The sequence below is a fragment of the Trachemys scripta genome, chromosome 10 (assembly GCF_013100865.1).
Source record: "Trachemys scripta elegans isolate TJP31775 chromosome 10, CAS_Tse_1.0, whole genome shotgun sequence".
NCBI lineage: Eukaryota > Metazoa > Chordata > Testudines > Emydidae > Trachemys > Trachemys scripta.
In genome coordinates this window covers 47,088,110-47,113,236 of record NC_048307.1, presented here as the reverse complement: position 1 = coordinate 47,113,236, position 25,127 = coordinate 47,088,110, and the positions used below count along the sequence as shown (strand labels likewise).

At 45.0% G+C, this 25,127-nt stretch overlaps 1 protein-coding gene across 2 annotated transcripts in view; it reads right to left on the bottom strand.

The window, feature by feature from the left end:
• Nucleotides 1–24,797, bottom strand: part of CLK3 (CDC like kinase 3) — a 32,144-nt gene extending 7,347 nt beyond the window's left edge. The window contains exons 1-5 of one of the 2 annotated variants that reach the window (XM_034784775.1): nt 24,640–24,797; nt 20,976–21,124; nt 3,344–3,557; nt 1,006–1,099; nt 675–741 (exon numbers count right to left, since the gene is read on the bottom strand). In XM_034784775.1, the coding sequence (XP_034640666.1) occupies nt 675–741; nt 1,006–1,099; nt 3,344–3,557; nt 20,976–21,124 (524 nt within the window). In that variant the 5' untranslated portion in view covers nt 24,640–24,797. Of the gene's footprint in view, nt 1–674; nt 742–1,005; nt 1,100–3,343; nt 3,558–20,975; nt 21,125–24,488; nt 24,509–24,639 lie in introns of those variants that run through there. The other variant, XM_034784776.1, reaches the window with a different exon arrangement.
• Nucleotides 24,798–25,127: the final 330 nt, after the last annotated feature.

Genomic DNA, 25,127 nt, shown 5'->3' with positions numbered 1-25,127 from the left:
ACATCACGTGATTGTAATTCTGCAGTAGTTACTAGGCTGTAGCAAGCCTCCCCTGCAGGCATATAAACACATCTTGTTTCCATTGGTCAAGCCAAGCCCTACAACATATGTTGTTCAGAGATGTTTCAAAGTAAACTCTTGGCAGTCATATTAATAGCAGAAACAGTGACAGAAAAGGGATGATATCCCTTTGGCAAACCTGGGATGGGCATATAACGGAGTGGAGAGCAAGGCCAGCAAAGTAACAGCTTGTGGGGAATTTGATGATCTGTCCATTCTTGTCTATTAGCAAAAGAAGATGTTGAGTGGAATCCCAGCTGAGGCAAACTAATGTTGAATAACTGCTTCTAACAGAACTGCAGAAAGCCACAGAATACGATGGCCTCATGTTGTAATCAATACGGTCACTTAAGCATCTCTCTTCTCTCCCCTCCCACTTTGCTAGTGACTTTTTTTTTTGGAAAGGACAGGAAGAGCACAGTGGCATCTAGACTAAACAGGCCACGGGCTCAGCGCCAGATGCTGAGTGTGGAAGAGCTGGGGATTGTGTATCAGCATCTAAGAGAAAACTGAAGACCACCTGAAGAGGACAGGACAAATCCACCCCACCTCATCAATGTCTGAACTGACTGGTACATGATAGGTAAGTCACTTGGAAACCAAGGATAGCATACCTGGCATGGTCCACACACTCCACAACTTTGCCAAAAGTGCCTTCACCTAGGCTGCCGACAATCTCATCTAGGAGAGAAAACAAGAGCCGATGTGAGCTTCGAGAACCAGAAGGGCATGAGGTCCTGCAATTTCACAGCATTCACATCTCAAAAAGGTATCTCCCTGCTACACTCTTTAAAACAGAAGTGTCTATTGTCTGCTTCAGGCAATTACTGGTCAGCCCATTTATAAGCAATAAACACTAGAGACCCCTCTAGTACAATAAGAGAGATCTTGTCTAACATGGGGATAGAAAGTAGAGAGGTAAAGTTTTACGAAAGGTGGCTGTACATCGCTCTTGGAGCCAATCGCCGATTCTGCACACCAGGTGACCTTCCTTGTCATCTTCCACGCTCCTGCTGCGTTTACTGCTCTGTTGGCTTCTCTGCACACACCGCCCCCCGAAACGCCATCCGACCAATCGCACACAGCGGGCAGTTCCGATTGGCAGATTGAGTTGTCATTCAAAGGTGGAGACGACGATGCATCGGTGGTTGGATTTTCCAGATCCCCGCATTTCATAAGGCACACAGCATATATAACGATAGGGATATTGCAAGGGACACGTCAAGACACAAACTAACTTCAAAACAGAAAAGTAAAAAACAGCTACAGGTATGTAAAGAACTGTCTCATTAGCTACAGTGTCTGATGCAGCTGCCTCTTAGCGGAAAGTGCCACCCTCTTCTCTGGAAGGGAGCAGCAGCTGGGATGCTCCAGTCACTGGGTTCGTACAAGCATTCCCCCCAGGTTTTGCCACAGAGGAGCAGATTCCTCTATCTGAATAGAGGACACTGCCAGCGGCGCAAGAAGAGCGAATGCTTTGCCAGTCACGTCACTTTCTCCTGTGGCAAGTGTGCCGATGGGTAGAGTACACAAGTCAGGTTGGTCAGGCTGTCCAGTAGAAGCCGATTAGCAGTTCCCCCTTTGTGGAGTCTGTCCCGCTTTCCTTTGTATGTTTATTAATAAACATCTCCAACTATCCCAGGGACTTGTCCCACCCTTGACCCAATACTACTCAGCCCTTCCCATCCTGATGGAACCAACAACAGAATTGATCCTGCATCTGCAAGCCTGATTGGACCCATATAGGGCCAGTGTTGTCATCCTTCCTTTGAACAGACTTAAAGCTTGAAAGAATTCTAGGAGCAGGAGAGTTAAGTCCCTGGAGAGCCTTATACTTAATAGATCCTGGTCTGCCAAAGGTAAGAGCTCACAATCAAGCCCATCGCTACTAGCTTCTACTGGAAAACCAGCCAAACATTCCTGGAGGTTCCTTCCCACCAGCAGAAACACCCCAACCAAAGCCAACAACTCTTCTGTCCAATGACTGAACTTTTCTATTTAGTCCCTCAATAAAAAAAAAAAAAAAAAAAAGTGTAAAATTAGTTACATTCTATCTAGTGAGAGATATGGTAACAGGGCTCTACACTTCCATGTCTGAACTTCCTAATACGTGCTCCGCCATATTCCTTCCCCCAACAAGTCAAGAAGAATGAACTACAGACAAAGTTTAAGAGATCGTATGAAATGGAGAAAAGTTTCAGAGAATATTTGACATAGCTGCTGTGACTTCCCAACACGAAGAGTAGAGATCACAACAACCGAAACCTGCACAGTACCACCACACACGCACAGTTGTTATTGGAGCATTTCAATCGTTTAACCTTGGCATTAAAACTCAAATAAAATCGTCTGGAAAAAAAGGAAAGTGATGGGCCATTAAGCGTTCCAAACCATGCAAGTATCCAGTATAGCCACAGGGGTTAGGAATCAGTCACTTTGTTTAAACTATATAAAAGCAACAAACTTGAGAACTGTGAATAGTAGTAACGGGTCCTTACTAGGGTATGACAGAGGCGGTAAAGTTAAGACATTTGGATGAGCATCTCACAACACTTCCAAGTCACTCCATTGTCCTGGGATAACTTCTCCTCTCCCCCCTCCCACCCCCAACCACAAGTTGATTGTTAATCATCACTAACTAGGAGAGGGAGGTTGCAGTTCATTCCAGTTAGAGAGAGAACGGTGACATTCTCAAACAAAACTTCAGTCCAAGGAAACTAGTGACGACAGGGCACCTCTCCCGAGTATTGTGGGGAAGTGGTTGATAACCAGAGTGCTAACAGTTCTGAAGAATGGGTTTGACACAGCTGACTTGTCCTAAGGGATACAAGATTCTGCCACAACAAACATATCTACACTAAAGTATCTTATGCTATCACAATGTAGCAATATCCAGTCAGGCAGAAGTTTCAATATGCAGCAGAAGTGGAACCTTCAAGCGAATAAAAGAGGAGGACACACAACCATAGTGGATACTGCAACAGTGCAGGTCTGCATCCAGGCGCTCCCCTTGTAAGTGTGCAGACAAGTGATCCATCTGGCTTCACTGCACTCCCCCTGCCCACCCTGTGCCTTGGGAAGCTAGGCTTTATTTCCAGGTGCTAGGAATGGTCTGTCAAAATTAACAACTATTAATGCTTCCAGTTTAAAGACACAGTGAAGTGAAACATAATCAAGAACAAAACAGAAGAGGGATTAGAGGTACTCACCCAGTGTATTCAGAGCTACAGAAGGTAAAAAGTTAAAACCTGAACAATCCTGAACTCATCTGGATGCTACTCACCGATGAGGCACTGCTACAAGACCTGGTCTTGCGTTTCCGGCAGCGATGCTGGTGCTTCCTCGTTCGGTGGTGCTCTCTGTCCCGCGATCTCCGGCAGTGGTGTGAGCGGGTAGAGTAATAATCCTCTCCGAAAGAAGGGCTTCGGTCTTCAAACCTGTAGTTATCACTCTCCCGTCTGTCTCTATACCTCCTTTGGTAAGGCATCCTCTCGTGGCTGCATTACAAATAAGAACCCACTTACAAACCTGAAAAGGCAGAGCACACTGCACAAACAACAGAGCGCTGCTGCACACAAAGGCAGCCTGACTATGCATGCTCTTGTGCCCTCCACAGGGTAGTGAGGAACAACGGTAGCAGATCTAGTTCTGAACTGAAGCCTGATCTGGGAGTTTGCACCATATCACAGGACTTTTGGCCAAGTATTTCAAACGGAAGGGATGTCAGAAACCATATGGTATTCTCTCCTTTGTGGGAAAAAAGGTTTAATGTGCAAATGTAGATCTGGGAAGGACTAGATACTATCTATGTGCCTTATCACCACAGTCTGAGAGTACTTTCCTCACAACCCCTCCCTTCCCCTATGCAGCAGGGAAGTTTTTTTGTTTTGTGTTTTTAAACAGATGGGGAATTAAGGCCCAGAGAGAGTGATTTGCCCAGGCGGACAGAGAATCCCAGGGTAGCACAATGGGGACTTAACCCCACCATTGCCTTAACCACCACACCATCCTTCCTCTCATTGACAGCCCTAAAGACTAGAGTCCTTCATTTAATTACAGAGCAGGTGCTGAATGCTCAACACAAGCATCCCCCATGTTACTGCACATCTTGACCAGAAAGGATTACCTCTGTGGGCCAAAAGGACCGTTCAGTCTCTATAGTCAGTCCCTAGTCTCAGACAGGATGGATAAAAAAAAGATTTTTATTTAAAAAATAAATAAAAAAAATCATTTTTTTTTTAAATTGGATTTTTTTTATAAAATCCTTTTTGAGGAAAAAAACCCATCTACAGATATCTTAATTAAGATATCTTTGAGTTATAATGTATCTCATCATGGAATAAGGATAATAAATTCTAATTCTATAGTATGAGACAATATATTCATGTAATGTTTAAGAAAAGTTTTGTAAATGAGTTCCAATAGTTCATGGATTATGGACCCAATCTTATGGGGTTCCAGGGGTTTCTGTACAGATTATTTAGGTTAATCTTTCTATCTACCCAATTGGACTCAGTGCTCAGGGGTGGGCAAACTTTTTGGCCTGAGGACCACGTCGGGTTTTGGAAATTCTATGGAGGCCGGTTAGGGGAGGCTGTGCCTCCTCTGCCCCCTATCTGACCTCCCCGCTTCTCACCCCCTGAGCGCCCTTCCCCCCCCGGACTCCCACTCCTGCCCCATCCAACCCCCCCTGTCCCCTGACAGCCCCCAGAACCCCCGCCCCTCCATCTAACCTGTCCTTTCCTTCCTGACTGCCCCCCAGGACCCTTGCCCCATCCAACCACCCTTTCTCCCTGTCCCCTGATCACCCCCGGAACCCATGCCCCGACCGCCCCCCGCTCCCTCATCCAACCCTCCCCTCCTTCCTGACTGTCCCCCGGGGCCCCCACCTCCATTTAACCCCCGTTCCCCTCCCTCTGACCGCCCCAACCCCTATCCACACCCCCACCCCGACTACCACACCCCCCTCCCCGAACTCCCCTGCCCTCTATCCAACCCCCCCTTACCGTGCTGCCTGGAGCACCGGGTCAGGCAGGGCTCTGCAGCTGCACTGCCCCAGGAGCTTGCAGCCCCGGCACCCAAAGCATTGCAGCAGCGGGGCAAGCTGAGGCTGCGGGTAAGGGGAACAGCCGGGGAGGGGCCAGGGGCTACCCTCCCAGGCCAGGAGCTCAGGGGCCAGGCAGGAGGGTCCCGTGGGCCAGATGTGGCCCACGGGCCATAGTTTGCCCACCTCTGGTCTAGAAGATACCATCAGAGATGTTTAGTTTTGCTGTTCTCAAACTGTGGATTTGTCTCTCCAGAGATAACATGCTTGTTAACAGCAAAAATGTTCTTAAATAAATAAATAAATATATAGAGGTGAGAAATAACAGACCTCATCCCTACTTTTCCTCTGAAAATTTGTGTACAGAGTCAATCCCTTACCTCTCTCTAAAGGTGCAAAGTTTCAAAAAGTTCAGTGAATAGGAGATTGTTGGGTGGCAGAATAGTTCTGGACAAGAAGTAGTCTGGAGATAAATGTGAGAAGGGAGGGACAGGCAGTAGAAACAAAAGTGAAACTGTTTGAACAGCATATTCCAGAAGTCTTGAGGTCTTTCTGAGTGTAGCCTTCACTGATTTGAGATCTACCATACCATTCTCTCACTAGAAGGGAAAACCTATAATGGCAGCAGGCCGTAAGAGAGACCCAGTTTGGGAATAAGAACCATTCAAGAAATATATGTTTGCTGATGATGTTTTAAAGAAAGTCACACCAGTGAACTGGTGGAAGTCACTTAAGCAACTTGGATTCATAGACTGTTGAAGTGATAATCTCACTTTTAACAGCAGTAGCTTCTTTTGCTGGTGTAAGAAGAACATTTTCTTCCTTTGGACTAATTCATTCCAAATTGAGAAATCGTTTGGGACCTCAAAAAGCAGGAAAGCTTGTTTTTCTTTTCCAGATTATGAACAAACAGGAAAATGAAGGTGAAGACGACTGAGTTAGCTGCAAATGCCAATATTTTAAGTTTCTCATGTTGACCCAGTCAATTTAATTTTTTTAAAAAATATAGTTCATTTAACTATTTTAGTTAAACAATTTTAACAAAAACAAATCTGATTTTAAAAAACGTGAATATTTAACTAAATTCAAAAAGTCATATGCTTGTTTTGTTAAAATATTATGTTTGCTATTAAAGAAAAAAAATCCAGAATACATAACGTTGTTGTTTTAGTTAAATAAAACAATTTAAATGTCTGTCTGGTGATGTTCTCCTCCTAATACAGCATGGCAAGAAATATTAATGATTAACCTGTTGAATTGGAGATAGTCCTCCTCCCAGTGACTTCATAAATATCTGCTTCAATTACCTTTGGTAAATGAAATAACCAAACAACCATTCATTTTCTGATATAGCTGTAAAACTAATCTGAAAAGTTTTCAAAATAAATCGCTTTAAAAATATATAGTGCGTACCTTCTAAAAATGAAACCTACATCTATCTCTGAGTTGTGAGGAATATGTATTAAGGTTATAACAACCAACAAGAATGCACTTTTATGTAGAAATCCATGATTAAATCGAGTATTCCTGGCTAGTGATTTAAATAATGATTTAAATCAAATCCACCCTGGTCTCTGATGACGTGATAACTGGCTCTGTGGATGAGGGGAAAGCAGTGGATGTGTTATTCCTTGACTTTAACAAAGCTTTTGATACGGTCTCCCACAGTATTCTTGCCTGCAAGTTAAAGAAGTATGGGCTGGATGAATGGACTACAAGGTGGACAGAAAGCTGGATAGATCGTTGGGCTCAATGAGTAGTGATCAATGGCTCCATGTCTAGTTGGCAGCCGGTATCAAGCGGAGTGCCCCAAGGGTTGGTCCTGGGGCCGGTTTTGTTCAATATCTTCATTAATGATCTGGAGGATGGTGTGGTCTGCACTCTCAGCAAGTTTGCAGATGACACTAAACTGGGAGGAGTGGCAGATATGCTGGAGGGTAGGGATAAGATAACAGAGGAACCTAGACAAAGAGGATTGGGCCAAAAGAAATCGGATGAGGTTCAACAAGGACAAGGGCAAAGTCCTGCACTTAGGACGGAAGAATCCCATGCATTGCTACAGACTAGGGACTGAATGGCTAGGCAGGAGTTCTGCAGAAAAGAACTTAGGGGTTACAGTGGACGAAAAGCTGGATATAAGTCAACAGTGTGCCCTTGTTGCCAAGAAGGCTAATGGCATTTTGGGCTGTATAAGTAGGGGCATTGCCAGCAGATTGAGGGACGTGATCATTCCCCTCTATTCAACATTGGTGAGGCCTCATCTGGACTACTGTGTCCAGTTTTGGGCCCCACACTACAAGAAGGATGTGGAAAAATTGGAAAGAGTCCAGCAGAGGGCAACAAAAATGATGACTTATGAGGAGAGGCTGAGGGAACTGGGATTGTTTAGTCTGCAGAAGAAAAGAATGAGGGAGGATTTGATAGCTGCTTTCAACTACCTGAAAGGGGGTTCCAAAGAGGATGGATCTAGACTGTTCTCAGTGGTACCAGATGACAGAACAAGGAGCAATGGTCTCAAGTTGTAGTGGGGGAGGTTTACGTTGGATATTAGGAAAAAAAACTTTTTCACTAAGAGGGTGGTGAAGCACTGGAATGGGTTACCTAGGGAAGTGGTGGGATCGCCTTCCTTAGAGGTTTTTAACGTCAGGCTTGACAAAGCCCTGGTTGGGATGATTTAGTTGGGGTTGGTCCTGCTTTGAGCAGGGGGTTGGACTAGATGAACTCCTGATGGCCCTTCCAACCCTAATATTCTATGATTCTATGACTGGTCAATAACACCAAAGTTATACCTAAAGAAGAGCTCTGTGTGGCTCCAAAGCCTCTCTCTCTTACCAACAGAAGTTGGTCCAACAAGAGAGATTACCTCACTTACCTTGTCTCTCTAGTCTGGGACTGACCAGCTATAACATTGCATCAAGTTATACAATGTTTAGAGTAAATTTTAGACCAAGATAGTATAAAAATCTGCTTGTGTTACTAAGTGCCAAAGGATGCTAGACCTCCTACCTTTATCAGCTACAAACTTCTCTTCCACAATTATTTATAAACTGAAGCCTCAACCTCAGTACCAAGTGCTTCCGTTTTTAAATAGTATAATAATATAATGATGTTACTACTTTAAAAAAAAAAAAAGGGGGGGGGGGGGTCCACAAATCTGATCGAGCTTCTCCTGACAGACCAGACTGCTGTGATCCAAACAGCGAATCCCCCTGTGATCCGGGGCCAGTAAGGAACTTGCAGGCTAATTGACCCAGATTCAACCTTTAGAAATATACTGATAGATAATATTTGTGTTTGTGTGTGTGTTTACTAGGGCTGTTGATTAATCGCAGTTAACTCTCACAATTAACAACAAAAGAATTAATCATCATTAATCACACTGAAACAATACCAACTAAAATTTATTATTTTTGGATGTTTTTCTACATTTTCAAATATATTGATTTCTATTACAACGCAGAATACAAAATGTAGAGTGCTCACTTTATATTACAAATATTTACTTTAGAGCCTACAAGTCCACTCAGTCCTACTTCTTGTTCAGCCAATAGCTAAGACAAATAAGTTTGTTTACATTTACTGGAGATACTACTGACGACTCCTTATTTACAATGTCACCTGAAAGTGAGAACAGGCATTCGCATGACACTTTTGTAGCTGGCGTTGCAAGGTATTTACGTGCCAGATATGCTAAACATTCATATGCCCCTTCATGCTTCCATGCTGATGATGCTCGTTAAAAAATAATGCGTTAATTAGATCTGTTACTGAACTCCTTGGGGGAGAACTGTATGTCTTCTGTCCATTTTATCCGCATTCTGCAATATATTTAATGTTATAGCAGTCTCGGATGATGACCCAGCACAAGTTTGTTTTAAAAACACTTTCACAGCAGATTTGACAAAACGTAAAGAAGGTATGAATGTGAGATTTCCAAGGATAGCTACAGCACTCGACCCAAGTTTTAAGAATCTGAAATGCCTTCCAAAATCTGAGAAGGATGAGGTGTGGAGCATGCTTTCTGATGTCTTAAAAGAGCAACACTCTGATGCGGAAACTACAGAACCCAAACCACCAAAAAAGAAAATCAAGCTTCTGCTGGTGGCATCTGACTCAGATGATGAAAATGAACATGTCTCGGTCCGGTCTGCTTTGGATCATTATCGAGCAGAACCCATCATCACCATGGACACATCTTCTGAAATGGTGGTTGAAACATGAAGGGACAAATGAATCTTTAACACTTCTGGCATGTAAATATCTTGCGATGCTGGCTACAACAGTGCTATAAGAACACTTGTTCTCACTTTCGGGTGATATTGTAAACAAGAAGCAGGCAACATTATCTCCTGCAAATTGTAACCAAAGTTGTTTGTCTGAGCGATTGGCTGAAGTAGAACTGAGTGGATTTGTAGGTTCTAAAGTTTTACATTGTTTATTTTTGAATGCAGTTATTTTTTGTACAAAATTCTACATTTGTACGTTCAACTTTCATTATAAAGAGATTGCACTACGATACTTGCATTAGATGAATTGAAATGTACTTTTGTTTTTTACAGTGCAAATATTTGTAATCAAAAATATAAAGTGAGCACTGTACACTTTGTATTCTGTGTTGTAATTGAAATTAATATATGTGGAAAATGTAGAAAACATGCAAAAATATTTATTTAAATGGTATTCTATTATTGTTTAACAGCACGATTAAATTTTTTAATCGCTTGACAGCCGTAGTGTTTACATATATGCTATTAGAATGTAATCAAACAGTTTCTGTCTATCACTGGATTCTCTTAATTCAGAAATAAAAAAGTGTTACCTACCTTTCATAACTGTTGTTCTTTGAGATGTGATGCTCATGTCCACTCCAAGTAGGTGTGTGCACGCTGCACACACAGTCATCGGAAGGTTTTTCCCCTAGCGGTACCCGTTGGGTCAGCTGTGGAGCCCCCTGGAGTGGCGCCTTTATGGTGGTGTATATAGGTCCCTGCCCACCCGCTGCCTCTTCTGTTCCTTCTTGCCGGATACTCCTGGGTGGCTCGTGCAATGGACATGAGAGCACATCTCGAAGAACAATAGTGACAAAAGGTTTTTCCTCTTCAAGTGATTGCTCATGTCAATTCCAAGTAGGTGACTCCCAAGCAGTCCCCCAGAGGAGGGGTCGGAGTTCACCGAGTTGCAGACTGAAAAACTGCTCTACCAAATGCGGCATCGTCTCTAGCCTGCTGAGTGATGGCATAGTGCGACAAAGGTGTGAACCAATGGCCACGTCACCGCCCTGCAGATGTCCTGATTGGGGACCTGAGCCAGAAACGCTGCAGAGGAAGCTTGCGTTCTTGTGGAGCGCATCGTCAACGGTGGAGCCAGAATCTTTGGCAAGTGATGGCGTAAACAGTCCAGGATGAAGGGAATCGAGGTCTGCAATGGAGGAGTGTCCTTCTGAAGTGACCAAATTGCAAACCTCTTCCACTTAGCCAGGTAAATAGCAAGAGCGGAAGGCTTTCTGCTGCCGAGGAGAACCTCCCTAACCGAGTCTGAGCATGCAAGCTCCAACAGATTTAGCCATAGAGTTTCCATGCCATGAGATGGAGAGATTCCAGCTTGGGGTGATGGAGGCAGCTATGGTCCTGGGTAATCAAGTCCGGAACCAGGGGCAGCGTTAGAGGTGTGTCCACGGACAGACCCAGCAGCATGGTGAACTAGTTTTGACGTGACCACACTGGAGCTATCAAAATTAGCTACGCTTTGTCCTGTCGGCCCTTGAGGACTTTGTGGATGAGAGGGAATGGTGGGAATGCATACAGCAGGCACCCTTTCAGGGAAAGGAGGAAGGCGTCTGCAAGCGAGCCCTGGCAGTGATTCAGGAAGGAGCAGAACTGCTGACATTTCCTGTTGTGTTGTGTCGCAAACAAGTCTACCTGGGGAGAGCCCCATCTTTGGAAAACACTGATGGGGAAATCCGGGCAAAGAGACCACTTGTGGCTGTGAAAGGACCTGCAGAGGTGGTTGGCCAGTTTGTTCTGTGAACCTGGAAGGTACGAGGCCTCCAATTGTATTGAGTGGGCAATGCAAAATTCCCACAGGTTGAGGGCTTTCTGACCCGTGGGAGAGGAGCAAGCACCACCCTGTTTGTTTATACAACACATGGCTGTGGTGTTGTCTGTCGATACTGACACACATCTGCCCTGAAGATGGGTTTGAAATATCTGGCAAGCAAGGCACACTGCACACAGCTCCTTGATGCTGATGTGCAGCAAAAGTTCTGCCTAGGACCATAGACCTTGAGTCCTGAGGTCGCCTAAGTGTGCTCTCCATCCCATCACCAATGTATCGGATACTAGTGACAGCATCATTTGAGGTTTGGAGAAGGGTATTCCCGCACATACTGTTTGTGGGTCGAGCCACCACTGGAAGGACTCGAGAACCTGAAGGGTAAGAATGACCAGTCTGTCCAGGTGGTCTCGGTTCGGCCTATAGACCAGGGCCAGCCAAGCCTGCAGGGGACGAAGCCGCAGTCTGGCATGCTGTACCACTTACGCACAAGCAGCCATAGGTCCAAGTCATTTTAGGCAATTCCGCACCGTCATGGCTGGGAATCTGCTGAGATCGTTTACGATGGCGCTCATGGTAAGGAAACAAGCTTCCATAAGAAAAGCCCTGGCCTGGGTGGAGTTTAGGGTGCCGATAAACTAACCTCTGAGTGGGGTTATAGTTGACTTTGCCACCTTTGTTCAGAATGAGGCCAAGCTTGAGGAACATCATGCGCACCAGGCTCATATGGTTCTCCATTTGGGCCCGAGATTGTCCCTAGATTAGCCAGTCGTCCAGGCAGGGAAATACCTGCACCTGCTGCTTCCGTAGGAAGGCCGCCACGACTGCCATGCACGTGGTGAACACCTGAGGGGCCACCAAAAGGCTGAAAGGGAAGACTGTGAACTGATGGTGGATGTTGTTTACCACAAATTGAAATCTTATGTGGGACAGAATTATGGAGACCTGAAGGACACGTCCTTCAAGTCGAGGGCGGCATACCAGTCCCCCAGATCCAGAGAGGGGATGATGGAAGCCAGGGAGACCATGCAGAACTTCAACTTCTTCATGAATCTGTTGAAGTTTTCCAGGTCTAAAATAGTCCTGCGCCCACCCTTGGCCTTGGGAATTAGGAAATATCATGAGTTCATACCCTTGCCCCTAAACTTCAGAGGGACCTCTACCGCCCCGAGAAGTAAGAACGTTTGCACCTCTTGCACTAGAAGTTGCTCGTGAGAAGGGTCCCTAAAGAGTGACAGGGAGGGAAGGTGGGAGGGAAAAGAATTGGAAAGAATATCCCAATTCTATCACGCTCAGGACCTACCGGTCTGAGGTTATTTGGGCCAAAGCACAGTAGAAATGGGATAGATGGTTCACAAAAGGTGGGGAAGGATCTGGGATGTGGACTGGTGTTGCGCCGCTCAGGCATGCCTTTTAAAAAGCCTTCTTAGAAGCTGGAGACTGCCTCGTTGAGCCCTGTCCCTGATTCAAGAAGGACTGCGGAGGCCTTTGCCTATTACTCCTACCCCGTTTCCTGCTATAGTCCCATCTCTGCTCAGAGGGGTAGAAGCGAGACAGGGGCTGAGGCTTAAAATGCTTCCTCTGTGGGGCTGGCATGTGGAAGTCCAGTGACTTTAAGGTTTTCCTAGAGACTTTTAGGCTATGAAGCCTAGAGTCCATCTGCTCTGCGAACAGACCCGAGCCGTCAAAGGGCAAGTCTTGAATGGTCTGCTGTACCTCTGGTGGGAGGCCCGAGACCTGCAACCACCAGCTTCAGCGCATAACAATGGCACTGGACATTGTGCAGGTGGCCAAGTCCGCCGTGTCCAACACACCCTTGAAGGAAGTCCTTGCAATCGCCTTATCCTCCTCAATAACAGCTCCAAAGTCAGAAAGGGAGTCTGTTGGAAGGAGCTCCTTAAACTTGGACAGAGGGAGCAGCTGAGCACCGCTTGCTGGTTAGCAATTCGAAGCAGGAGCCCCCCGATGGAATAGACCTTATGGTCAAAGAAGTCCAACTTCTTTGGATTTTGGCATAGGGCCTTACTGCCCCTGCCCTTCCTTGGCATTGGCCACATCCACTACCAACATGCCCAGTTGAGGGCAGGTGAAGAGGTATTTTTATCGCTTGGAGGGTACAAAGTATTTCCTTTCCACCCCCTTTGCCATGGGAGGAATGGAGGCAGGAGTTTACCAGAGGATCTTTGTGGTATTATGAATGGTCTTGATCAAGGGAAAGGCCACTCTTGACAACTCTTCTGGCATCAGAATATCCATGGGATGTCTTCTGACACGTCCACTGCCTGAAGACCTAGGTTTTGAGATACTCTTCTAAGCAGCTCTTGATGGGCCCTATTGTCCATGGCCGGCAAAGAGGCAGACGCTATTGCCTTGTCTGGAGAGGAAGATGAAGAAGTCCCCATGGGCACAGGTTCCTCCTGACCCTCCAATTCATGAGGTTCCTCCCCCAGCGATGCTGTCCGCACGGTGGCTGGCATGGTGCCGGGTTGGGTGTCGGGCTCCGGTCCTTTTGGAGGTTCCCTTACCATTGAGGCAGATGGGGGGCTCTACCTGTCTGAAGCAATGGACAGGGACCTGGAGCTCAGCCCCTGGGTTTGATGGTATGCCCAGGGGGTCCAGAACGGCCATTGCATTGGAGCTTGCCATTGAGGAGGCCAGGGCATCATAGGGACGTGGTGTGCCTCCTCCTGCCAGGAACAATAAGAATGGTGCTGGCTCCGCCTGGAGATATAGGACTCCGGCTACAAGGTTGAGTCCAACCTTAGGGACCACGAGGGTGCCAGAGAGCGGTGCCCCGGTGAGAGGGACTGCTGCCGAAGCATGGCCAGTTTGCCCTTGGAGAGAACTGGCCCCTTGTGCAGTGCCAGTTCCAGAAACTGCTGGGCCATCATCTCTATAAGGTCCCTTGTGGCTTCAAATGCGTCCAGGGTACATGGCATGTCCAACTCACACATCTGGCTCTCCTGCACCGGGGAGTCCAATGGGACCGGACTCAACCGTTCCGCCTGTTTGACCGGCGTCAACGGTGCCAGTTTCGCTTGAGCAGGAGCTGAGTGTCCCAGCACAGGACACACTGCGCGAGCTCCATCGCGCTCCACTGCTCTGTTGGCAAACGCCCCCTCTCAGTTCCTTGCTTCTTCTGCGGCACCGGCAAGCATGACCGGTGCTGAGAGGCCACTGAAGTGGTCTTCAGTGCCGGAGAGTGTTGGTTCTGCGAGTCTCTGGGTGCCGGGTCCTTTGCCAGCACCACGGCATCCCTTACTGAGGCCGGTGTGCGCCGCCTGAAATGCTGGATTTTAGCACCGACACAGGCTGTGCCAGCTGCGGGCGAAGGGCCGACTCCATAAGAAGAAGTTTAAGTCTGAAGTCCCTCTCCTTTTTTGTTCTTGGGTGGAAGCTCCTGCAGATTTCTACACTCTGATGGGCTTCTCCCAAGCACTTTAAGCAGGAGTCGTGAGGATCTTCCCTGGACATAGGCTTTTGACAAAACCCATGGGGTCTGAAGCCTTGAGACCAAGGCATGCCCTGGTTCCCGAAGGGGAGTGGGGGGGGGGGGGTAGAAGCCCCCTACAAAGACTTTACTACTAACTAAACTAAAAACTAACAATACTATGCTAATAAAAACTATTTACAAAACAAAGAAAGTGAATGCTAGGGAATCGTTTGCCCGAGGCAAGAGAGAAAGAGAAGCTCCAACTGGCAGTAAGAAGGAACTGAAGAGGCAACAGGTTGGCGGGGACCTATATACACCGCCATAAAGGCGCCACTCCAGGGGACTACACAGCCAACCTGATGGGTACTGCTAGGGGGAAAACCTTTTGATGACTGTGGATGCAGCGCGCACACACCTGCTTGGAATTGACATGAGCAATCACTTGAAGATAAAGATATTAACATTTAAATGAACTGTAAATATAGTGATATCACTGTCTCAATTTCTCTTTGAAGTATACAGCAAATCACTTGCAAATGGTGGGAGATAAGCAATTGCCTTATGATAATCCATGTAGCTAATTACACTGCTCTACAGCCAAAATGCTTCTGAAATAAATGTAGTCAAACTTTACTAATTCTGGGTCACTGAGAACGAAAATGATGCTTAAAATTGTTGATTGGCTCTAGTTTTCAAGATATGCTATTGGGTCAGTATATACGACTCTTGACTTGGGAATGGCGGAGGATAAGTGAGTTATAAAGGGAAGGGAGCTCAATTTAAACCAGAAATGACTAAAATACATCTTTGACTGGATCTATGAATAAATCTATGACTGGGTTTGGACAATACTTGCTTTTTAGGCAAAACAATGAATGATGCAATCTGAAGCAGGTATTGCGTCATAGATGATATGAATTGCATCATGTTATTCCTAGAAGTCATGGATGATGCAATCATAACGAAGCTTACATCACTCTGCTGAACAAATTGCCCTATATCAGCTCTAGAAATCATACAGTGTCGTGCTCTCTTATTTGTCAGTGTTTGATTTTGCAAAGGGACACATTTCTGTTTAGCCAAAGTGAGCAGAGATGCCTCGTACTTGTGTGAACAGTGCAAATAACTTCTGCTATGTTTGTGGTGAAGTGACTTTTGCGTCACAAAAGCGCAGTATAACCATTATGGTTAAGAAAGCCTATCACCTTTATTTTGGTTGCAAAATTGGAGATCAGGACAAGAGGTGGGCCCCACACATATGCTGCAACACTTGTGCAACAAATCTTCACCAGTGGTTGAACAGGAAAAGGAAATCTATGCCTTTTGCAGTGCCAATGATTTGGAGAGAGCCAACAGATCATACCAGCAATTGTTACTTCTGCATGGTGCCTCCAGTTGGTAAAGGTGTGTCAAAGAAGAAAAAATGGGACTGTGCATTACCCAAACATTCCATCAGCTATACGCCCAGTACCCCACAGAGAAGGACTGCCGGTTCCTGATGCACCAGAATCATTCTCACTTGAGTCAGACGAGGAAGAGGATGAAACTTCTGGTCCTGAACCATGAATGTCACAGGACCCACATTTTCTCCCATCCTCCTCCTCTGAACCACATCTCATAACACAAGGTGAACTGAATGACCTTGTCAGGGATTTGGAACTACCCAAGAGTAAGGCAGAGCTGTTGGGCTCCAGATTACAGCAGTGGAATCTCCTGGCAGGTGATGTTAGGGTTTCCATGTTCCGTGACCGTCAAAAGAATCTTGTCCCATTCTTCTTCATGGAAGGTGATCTTGTAGCCTGCAACAACATCGATGGTGTGATGGCAGCCCTCAACATCGTTCACAATCCAGATGAGTGGAGACTGTTCATTGATTCATCGAAGACGAGTCTTAAAGCTGTTTTACTGCATAATGGCAATGTTTTGCCATCAATTCCAGTTGGTCATGCAGTCCATATGAAGGAAACCTATGACAACATGAAACAACTTTTGAGGTGCATAAACTATGACCAACATCACTGGCAGCTTTGTGGTGATTTGAAGGTTATTGCTCTCTTGCTTGCTCTGCAGACTGGATACACAAAGTACTGCTGTTTTCTCTGCGAATGGGATAGTCATGCAAGAGATTCCCACTACATCAAGAAAGACTGGCCACTCCGACAGTCATTGGAGCCTGGGAGGAAGAGTGTTCAGCATCCACCACTTGTTGAATCAAGGAAGATTTTGTACCACCCTTACACATCAAGCTGGGTCTGATGAACAACTTTGTCAAGGCCATTGACAAAACACAAGCAGCTTTCAAGTACCTCCGTGGAAAATTTCCAAGGTTAAGTGAAGCTAAGATAAAGGAAGGTGTCTTTGTTGGTCCTCAGATTCGTGAACTTCTTCGAGATGATGCATTTGACCATGCACTGCATGGCAAGGAAAAGACGGCACAGAAAGCCTCCCAGTTAGTGGCAATAAATTTTCTCGGAAACAACAAGGCAGACAACTACAGGTTGTTGGTAGAAAACCTCCTCAAGGCATACAAAAGCCTTGGTTGCAACATGTCACTAAAGATACATTTTTTGCACTCTCATCTAGATTTTTTTCCACCGAACTGCGGAGCAGTGAGCGACGAGCACGGCGAGCGATTTCACCAGGACATTGCAACAATGGAGAAACGCTATCAGGGTAAATGGAGCCCATCAATGCTTGCAGACTATTGCTGGACAGTGACAAGAGATGCTCCATTTAATGAATACAAGAGACAAGCCAAGAAGTGCCGAGTAGACACTGAATAGGACTAAACTATGTACATAATAGTTTTTTGCCCTTTGTTTCATAATAAATTTTATTTATATAACCCTTTTGCTGATTTTTAAAGCGTTACATAAACAGGACAGGTGAAAAATTATCATGTAAAGCAACCATAAACACATGAAAAGACCTAGGGTTTACAATTTATGATTAAAACTCTATCTACACACTATACATAGACATAAAATGTAAAAACTTAAATATCTTAGAAACAGTAGCCAATCAGTTGTTTTAATTGTCATATTTGAATTCAGCACATCAAAATACATAATAAATCGCACATTTTATCTCTGAAGCAGACGACTTCTCAAAAATTGTAGACCAGTGTTACCAGTGAGAAAATAGGTTACTTCAAAAGCCTATTGTTCACCCAAGGATGGGTGCTGTCAAGATGCTGCAAAAAAATCTCTATACATGATTAGTTCAAGATCAAAAGTCTTTCATCTCAGATCTTCTTAAGCTTCATTCAGGGGAAGTTTGAGGCGTAAGAAGGAGATCTCCAGTCTCATCTGGACTGCCCAGATATTCAATATTTGGACACTGAGCTATAATCTGACGAACTGATTTTGGAAACAGAGGGTCCTATGGCATCTTTAAGACTAACAGAAGTATTGGGAGCATAAGCTTTCACGAAAGCTTATGCTCCCAATACTTCTGTTAGTCTTAAAGGTGCCACAGAACCCTTTGTTGCTTTTTACAGATTCAGACTAACACGGCTACCCCTCTGATACTTGATTTTGGAAAGGACTCTTTGCAACTCTGAAGCTCACCATCTCTACTATAAAACTGACCTAAACACTCTATTTATAGCTGTATGTATAATGATCTTTTAACCAATACTATCTCTGTTTTCTTTTTAAATAAATTTTAGTTTAGTTGACAAGAATTGGTTGTACGCATGTATTTGGGTAACATCTGAAATAGTCATTAACCTGGTAGGTAATGTGTACCATCTGTTGGGACTGGTAGAACTTTTTATATGATGAACAAGATTTTCAGTAAGCCCTACCATATTTGACTTGGTTGTCTGGGTGGGAGCCTAAGGCTGGGTTGCTTTAAGCCTTAAAGTTTAAGGGAACTGTGTTTTTGGGCCTGGGTAACCAGTACAGCATTATAGAAGCTGTTTTGTTGCTGGCTTGGTAAATCTAAATATCAGAATAACCACCAGTTTTGGGGATTCTCTGCCCCATTCTTTACAGTTTGCCCTAACTGAGCAATCTCAGTGTGGCTCCCCTGGGACCCCAGTCACACCCACATTCCCTTAGCTTGCTGGGGCTGGGCAGAGTTTAGGCCCTGTCCCAGGCTCTAGGATGCAGATCTCATGTCTGATATCCCTCTTGGCAGAGGCAATGCCATGGTCTAAATGCCTGCTACCCGCTACTCCCACAACAAAAGCAAGCCCATCTCTTTCCCTTTCTGGCCCTTGTGTCTGAGTCCTGAGTTATGTCCTCTACCAACACCTGGATTCTTTGTTCTGCTGGTGATTTTGCACACTCCACTTCATCAGCCCCCGGAAGAGAAATTTAGTCAAACTGGTTTTCCTGCTCAGGCAACCTCCTTAGCACACCCATTGTCAGGTTAAAGCACAATCGTGAAAGTTAACAACTCCATTTATTAGGTCTAGGAAAGACATGCTATAGTAGTGTCAGCAAATGTTTGCTTCCATATCCACACAGAGGCATTCCATGATAATTTCATATCAACCAGAATTCATAAGTTGTACATACAGATTCCCCATATGGTCATAGTGGTGTATGATACTAAATGAGAAGTCAGTGTTTATGTAGGAAAGCTTGTAGTTCATAAAGACAAAGATCAGTTTATTGCCCTTTCACATTCAAAGTGAGCATGTCCTATATTTTAAGATTGTCTGAAGTTTACTTTATACATGTATTCTTGATGTGCAGTTAACCACAACTTGATGCCATTCAATCTTTACATAAGAGCAATCAATCAACTCTTTAATCATAATTTTGGGGGCTGCTAATTTTCTTCATTTTTCTCCCTCTTTGCCAACCAAGGGGCCAATTGTTGCCAAGTAGGATAGTGATTTCACTTGATTCATTAGATACTGGACCAAAACCAACTAATTTAACACAGGCTGCCAAACAGATGGCATCAACTTTAGGTCACTACTGACCTTGGTTGAAACTGAAATATAGATCTCAGATTCCTAGACTTTAAGGCCAGAAGAGACCATCACGTTCATCTAGTCCAGGGATCTCAAACCCAAATCACCACAAGGGCCACATGAGGACTAGTACATTGGCCCGAGGGCCGCATCACTGACACCTTTTCATACAAAGATACAAAAGCCCCCCACCTCTGTACCCGGCCCTGCCCCCACTCCACCCCTTCCATGAGGCCCCACCCCTGCCCCGCCTCTTCCCTGCCCCCATTCCAACCCCTTCCCCAAATCCCCGCCCCGCCTCTTCTCCGCCTCCTCCCAAGCGCACTGCGTCCCCATTCCTCCCTCCTAGAAAGTCCTAAGCACCGCCAAACAGCTGTTTGGTAGCGGGAAGCGCTGGGAGGTAGGCGGAGGAGCAGGGATACGGTGCGCTCGGGGGGGGAGGGTGTGGAGACCGGGGGTGAAGGAAGCTATGGCGGGCTGCAGGAAATAACTCCGTGGGCCGCGTGTTTGAGACCCTTGATCTAGTCTGACCTCCTGCACATTGCAGGCCAATAGGCCCATTACCTCTGGCTGAATTACTCAAGTCTTCAAATCTTGATATAAAGACTTCAAGAACAACAAAACATAAAAATCAACAATGGAAAGGTTAAAGAATTTAAGGGTCAGCTGGATACACTTTTCATTGCCTTTGCACTAGCAAACTGCAGTTGCAAGTTGAACCAGGCAGACTACACCTGTGCAAGCTGCTATGCTGACTAGCTATCCTGTTTCAGATACACAGTGTACCACATCGGCATGCAGCACTAATTGCAAACATTACAGTTTCCATCCCCACAGTTCCCAGCAGTGTTCCCTGCAGCAGATGCTTAGTGCCTATGCTGTATCTATTTGCACTGTGCATTATTTTTGGTTTGTTCCAATGGATACTCTGAACAAGGCTGGAATTGAAGCAGGGTCAAATTAGGAAAGAACACATATAGCTTAACTAAAACACCCTAAAATTTAAAAAAAATTGACCTAACACTTTCACTCTACCCCAAGTAACTAAATATGGTCAGCAATTTCAGAATACAACTTGGTTTGACATTAGAGATTTAATTCACTCCTTGGTATCAGTACTGAGAAACACTGACTCCAGGGCAGAAAGTTCTCTTTCATCAATACTTAAGGTATCTCAGTATTTTAGAAAGGGGTCGTAGTCAGATATGGAGTCAAAGATTTAACAACAGGCTCGGAAGCAAATAAACCCATTTACTTCCATATCAAGGACTTATAATTTTGAAGCTATTAGCCATGATCAGGAAATGCATGTTGTCATCTCCCAATTCTATCCCTGAAATCTGATTAGAATCTAAGACAAGTACATTAGAGAATATGTCACCCAGCCATATATACCCTCCCATTCCAGAATAGGTGCTTAGAGGAGAATCCCAGCCTACGATTAAACCAGCTCTCACCTTCTAGACCGTGATCTCCTTGGAAGATCCCTTTGAGGCTGGTATCGCAATCTTCCTTCATATTCTCTGCTGTGAGACCTCCTCCTCTTCCATTTGTGACTCATGTAGGTCTCCTGCTCAGGGGATTGATATCTCTTGCAGTGATGCATCTAGGGACATAAGAAAGGCACTTCAAGTAAAAACTGTCATTTTCTCTATGGGCAAACATTTCTAGTTTCCTACACCCAGGTCCCTACCAACTTCTACAGAGTTCAGGAGCTCCAACGTTCTCTGGAACTAACTGTTCACATTTTACCAACTTCCTGAAAGCCTCTTACAGCTCACTGCATAGTAAGCGAAAAGCATGACAACGTGCCTGAAGAGTTGGAGGAAAGTCCCATAAAAGCCATCACCAGCACTATTAATAATTATAAGTTATAATTTTAAAAAGGCTTCACAAAGCAAGCAATGCATGTAATCAAACCCAAAAAAACATTACAGGGACACCATCAACATAAAAATCACCTTTTTTCTAAAAAGTTTTATAGCCTCTTTTGTTACAAACACCTAAAATTACTGTAACTGAAAGAGGCTAGGAAAAACTTTTCCCTGTATTTTTTTCAAGTTTATTTGCTTTACAATAAACTGTAATCTGTTTCACAGTTTCCTCTGTATACCAGTTAGTTTACCCTGTTTCACAAAAGCAATAGGGATGAGAACACACTGTTAAATGGGAAAAGTGATTGTAAAACTACAGAAATTGGCAGGGAGACTCAGGAGCAGGTGTAGGACTTGACACTATTTAATATAGTCAGTTTTTAAAAAATTAAAATAAAGTGTCCCTTTAATACAAAAGAGCACTGCTGCTCTGTTAAAAAAGATAAATGACACCTAAATAATCAGACACAAAAGGGATGTGGATGGCTCAGAGTATCTGTAAGTAGATATACAGAGCCTTTCAACTTCTTGATCGTAGTTAGAATCCAGTCTATATTAATATGGTGTGAAAAAAAAAAATCAGTACTTCCTAACAGCTTTTCACTGACATGCAAAATGGTGTTCTTGGGGACTGGAGTCCTTATTTGTAGAAAAAAATAGATTTCAACTGTATCTGTTAGGGAATCTTCCACACACACATATTCGAAAGACAAGTGAGATTTAAGAATGCAGTGGCCAGAGTAGAGATTGATTATCCAGCATCCTCTCTCACTGCTTTGCCCTGCTCCAGTGCAAAGCAGCCATAAAACCTGGTTTAAATGGCCTCAGGAGGATTCCCTGGCATAAGGAAAGCCTCTAGTGGCATAAAGCAGTCATAGCAGTTCCTACGTGTCTCAGAAAGAGGCCCAGACAACCTGCACAATGACACCCAGCTCCTCAAAAATCCTTGTTGGTACTTCACGTAAGACAGTAGCCTGAAGGCTACTCTAGCTTGGATCAGCCTGGGTGCCAGCTCCAGGCTCAGGGAGCATCTGAGGACAGCTTGGCCAGATCTTCTTTTAAGAAATTAACTATCAATGTTACACTGGGAACTGGAACAAACTATAAGCCTCTTAAAAAGCCACCATCAGATCAATTTAGGGCCAAATTGTAAGTTATAACATTTTACTGTTTTTTTAAAAAACAAGATCAACCATTTCCATGGTTTGGTTTTTTTTTTGTTTGTTTTTTTTTTGTTTGTTTTTGTTTTTGTTTTTTTTTTAAAGAAAAATTCCAGTGAAACAGCTTATTTGGATTTAAACCCTATGGGTAGATTGATTTAATCAAGATGATTTAAGTCATTTTTAAACTTGTTTTGCATTTGTATTTTGTAGTTATTTTCCTAAAGAAAGGTTCATTCAGATCAACTGGTATTACCATGAAAATGAGCTAATTTGCAACCAAATATAAAATTTAGTGTAAAGGCAATACTATTTTTTGCTATCCAGGGAGATGTACCATACCTTTTCACATTTATTTAAGCAATTATATAGTTTAACATACATTTATTCAGATTCTTAATTTCTACACTTTCCTCCTGATTCTGTATATAATTTTAAAAAAAAATCACCATTTAATGCATTAAAATTTGAGGAGGGCTCATTGATGCCACATTTTGGGTTTATTTACATTATTTTAATAGATCATAATCATTTTAAGCATTACCATGGGTAATAATTTCTAATGTAATTTTAAACATTTTTTAAAAGAAAATGTATTTTAACTCAAATCTGATTTAAATAATTTTTAAATAATTAAAAATAATTTATTTTTATCCTCTCAGTATCCCTTGCAGTATCACAACTCAAACCCCACAGAACTGGATGAATTCATGAGAGCTAGAAAATAAAATTAAGTCTATTTTTTTGGTAGAGAAATGCAAAATGTAGACAGGATAAATGTGGAAAGCCTGTCAGATTTTGAAAGCCCTCAAATCTGGTTAAAAAAAAAAAAATCAAGTTAAAAACAAAAAACAAAGCAGTCATTCCTGGTTTCTCCCTCATCTTGTATGGATTTTCTAGATCTCTTCTGCTGCCTTATTTCTACTTTATCTCCACCTTCTGTCTGAGACACTTTAAGTGCCATTCTTTTGAGGTGCAGAGCCCTAACCAGGGGTGTCAGTGGTTCCTCCTACCATATTCTACCATCCCATCATGGTGATCTCACATCTACCTGAAGAGATCTAGATAAAACTTCTGGACCCATCTACTGTTTCTTCAGACAGTAAAAATGGTGACAAGGGAACAATGCAAAACACTACTTCCCTCAAGGTGAGTGTCAGCCTCGTGATTGAGGGACTAAAGTAGAGCCTCTAAGACCACAGGGGAACATTTCCCCTCCCTTCATCCACTTGACTCCCCAATCTGTGTATCCACTTATTCTGCCAGTCCAGCTAGACACAGAAACAAAACATCTCCCAAACCACTCTGTGACAAAGGGGTTTCCAGTTTCTGCTTTAAGAGAACCCAGTCGGAAGCACAGTGTTCCTCAATGCAGTATAAATATTACTTGGTCATTATCTGAGAGTTGCAAAAAAGGACTTTAGTCTCTTTGCATCCTTCATTTGATCACAGTAATGAAGACTTTTAAATGGACATAGCTGACAATCCAAAATTAAAACCCTCCTATCTCACCCAATACAATTATATTATTTCTACAACATCTTCATCAGCAGACTTTCCAAAACCGGGGCTCAGCTGTGAAAACCCTCGTAAATGTCAAACCCCCTCCCATCTCAAAGGAACCAGAAGAGGAATTGGCTCCAGACACACACCCTACAGCATAAACAAAGCAGGCCCAGAGGCGGGGGGGCAGGGAAAAAAGGGCGCCCCCGGACCCTCGGAGGGAGAAGGGGTTAGCCCGAGCGGCGGGGGACAGGGAAAGGGGGGCGCCCCGGGACCCTCGGGGGACAGCCCGAGCGGCGGGGGACAGGGAAGGGGGCGCCCGGGACCCTCAGGTTATGGGGGGGGTCAGCCCCAGAGGCGGGGGGCAGGGACAGGGGGCGCCCCGGGACCGGGGAGCAGAGGCGGGGAAGCCCGCGGAGGGAGACGCTCAGACCTGGCGCTGGGGACGCGCGTCTCGGCCCTCAGGCCCGTCCCGTGCCCCATCCGGGTCTCTCCCCCTCCCCCACTCCGAGTTCCCGGATGTTGTGGCCCCGCTCGCGCTCCCCGACTCCGGGGGCTGTCGCGGCCGAACGCCCCGCACTCACCGTCCCGCACCCCCTCAGAGCTGCGCTCGGCGGGTCCGCTCAGGCCCTGCGCCGCCGCCGCTGCTTCCGCTTCCGGCTAGACCTGCGGCGCGAGCGGGCACCCCGCAGCCACCGCCTCCAAGCACGACACGAGCTGCGCGCGCAGCGCCTTCCTGCTGATAACCCGTTACGCCGGCAAGAGCGGCTCCTCAGAGCCCTACCTACGCTCCTGGCTCCTCTAGCCACCCGCTCTATGCTCTTGGAGGACTCCTGTGCGAAAACCCCCTTCTTTCCGGGGCACGTGGCGGCCGGGAGGGGGCAGGCAGGGGCTAGCGTACAACAGGGCACCTATGTAGCTTGTCCGCGCATTTGGTTTCCTCGGATAACAGCCATTAATGAATTGTATTTGTTGCCAGCAGGGCCGGCTTTAGGCCAATTCCACCAATTCCCCTGAATCGGGCCCCGCGCCTAAGAGGGCCCCACGCTGAGTGGGGGGCAAGTGGCAGAGA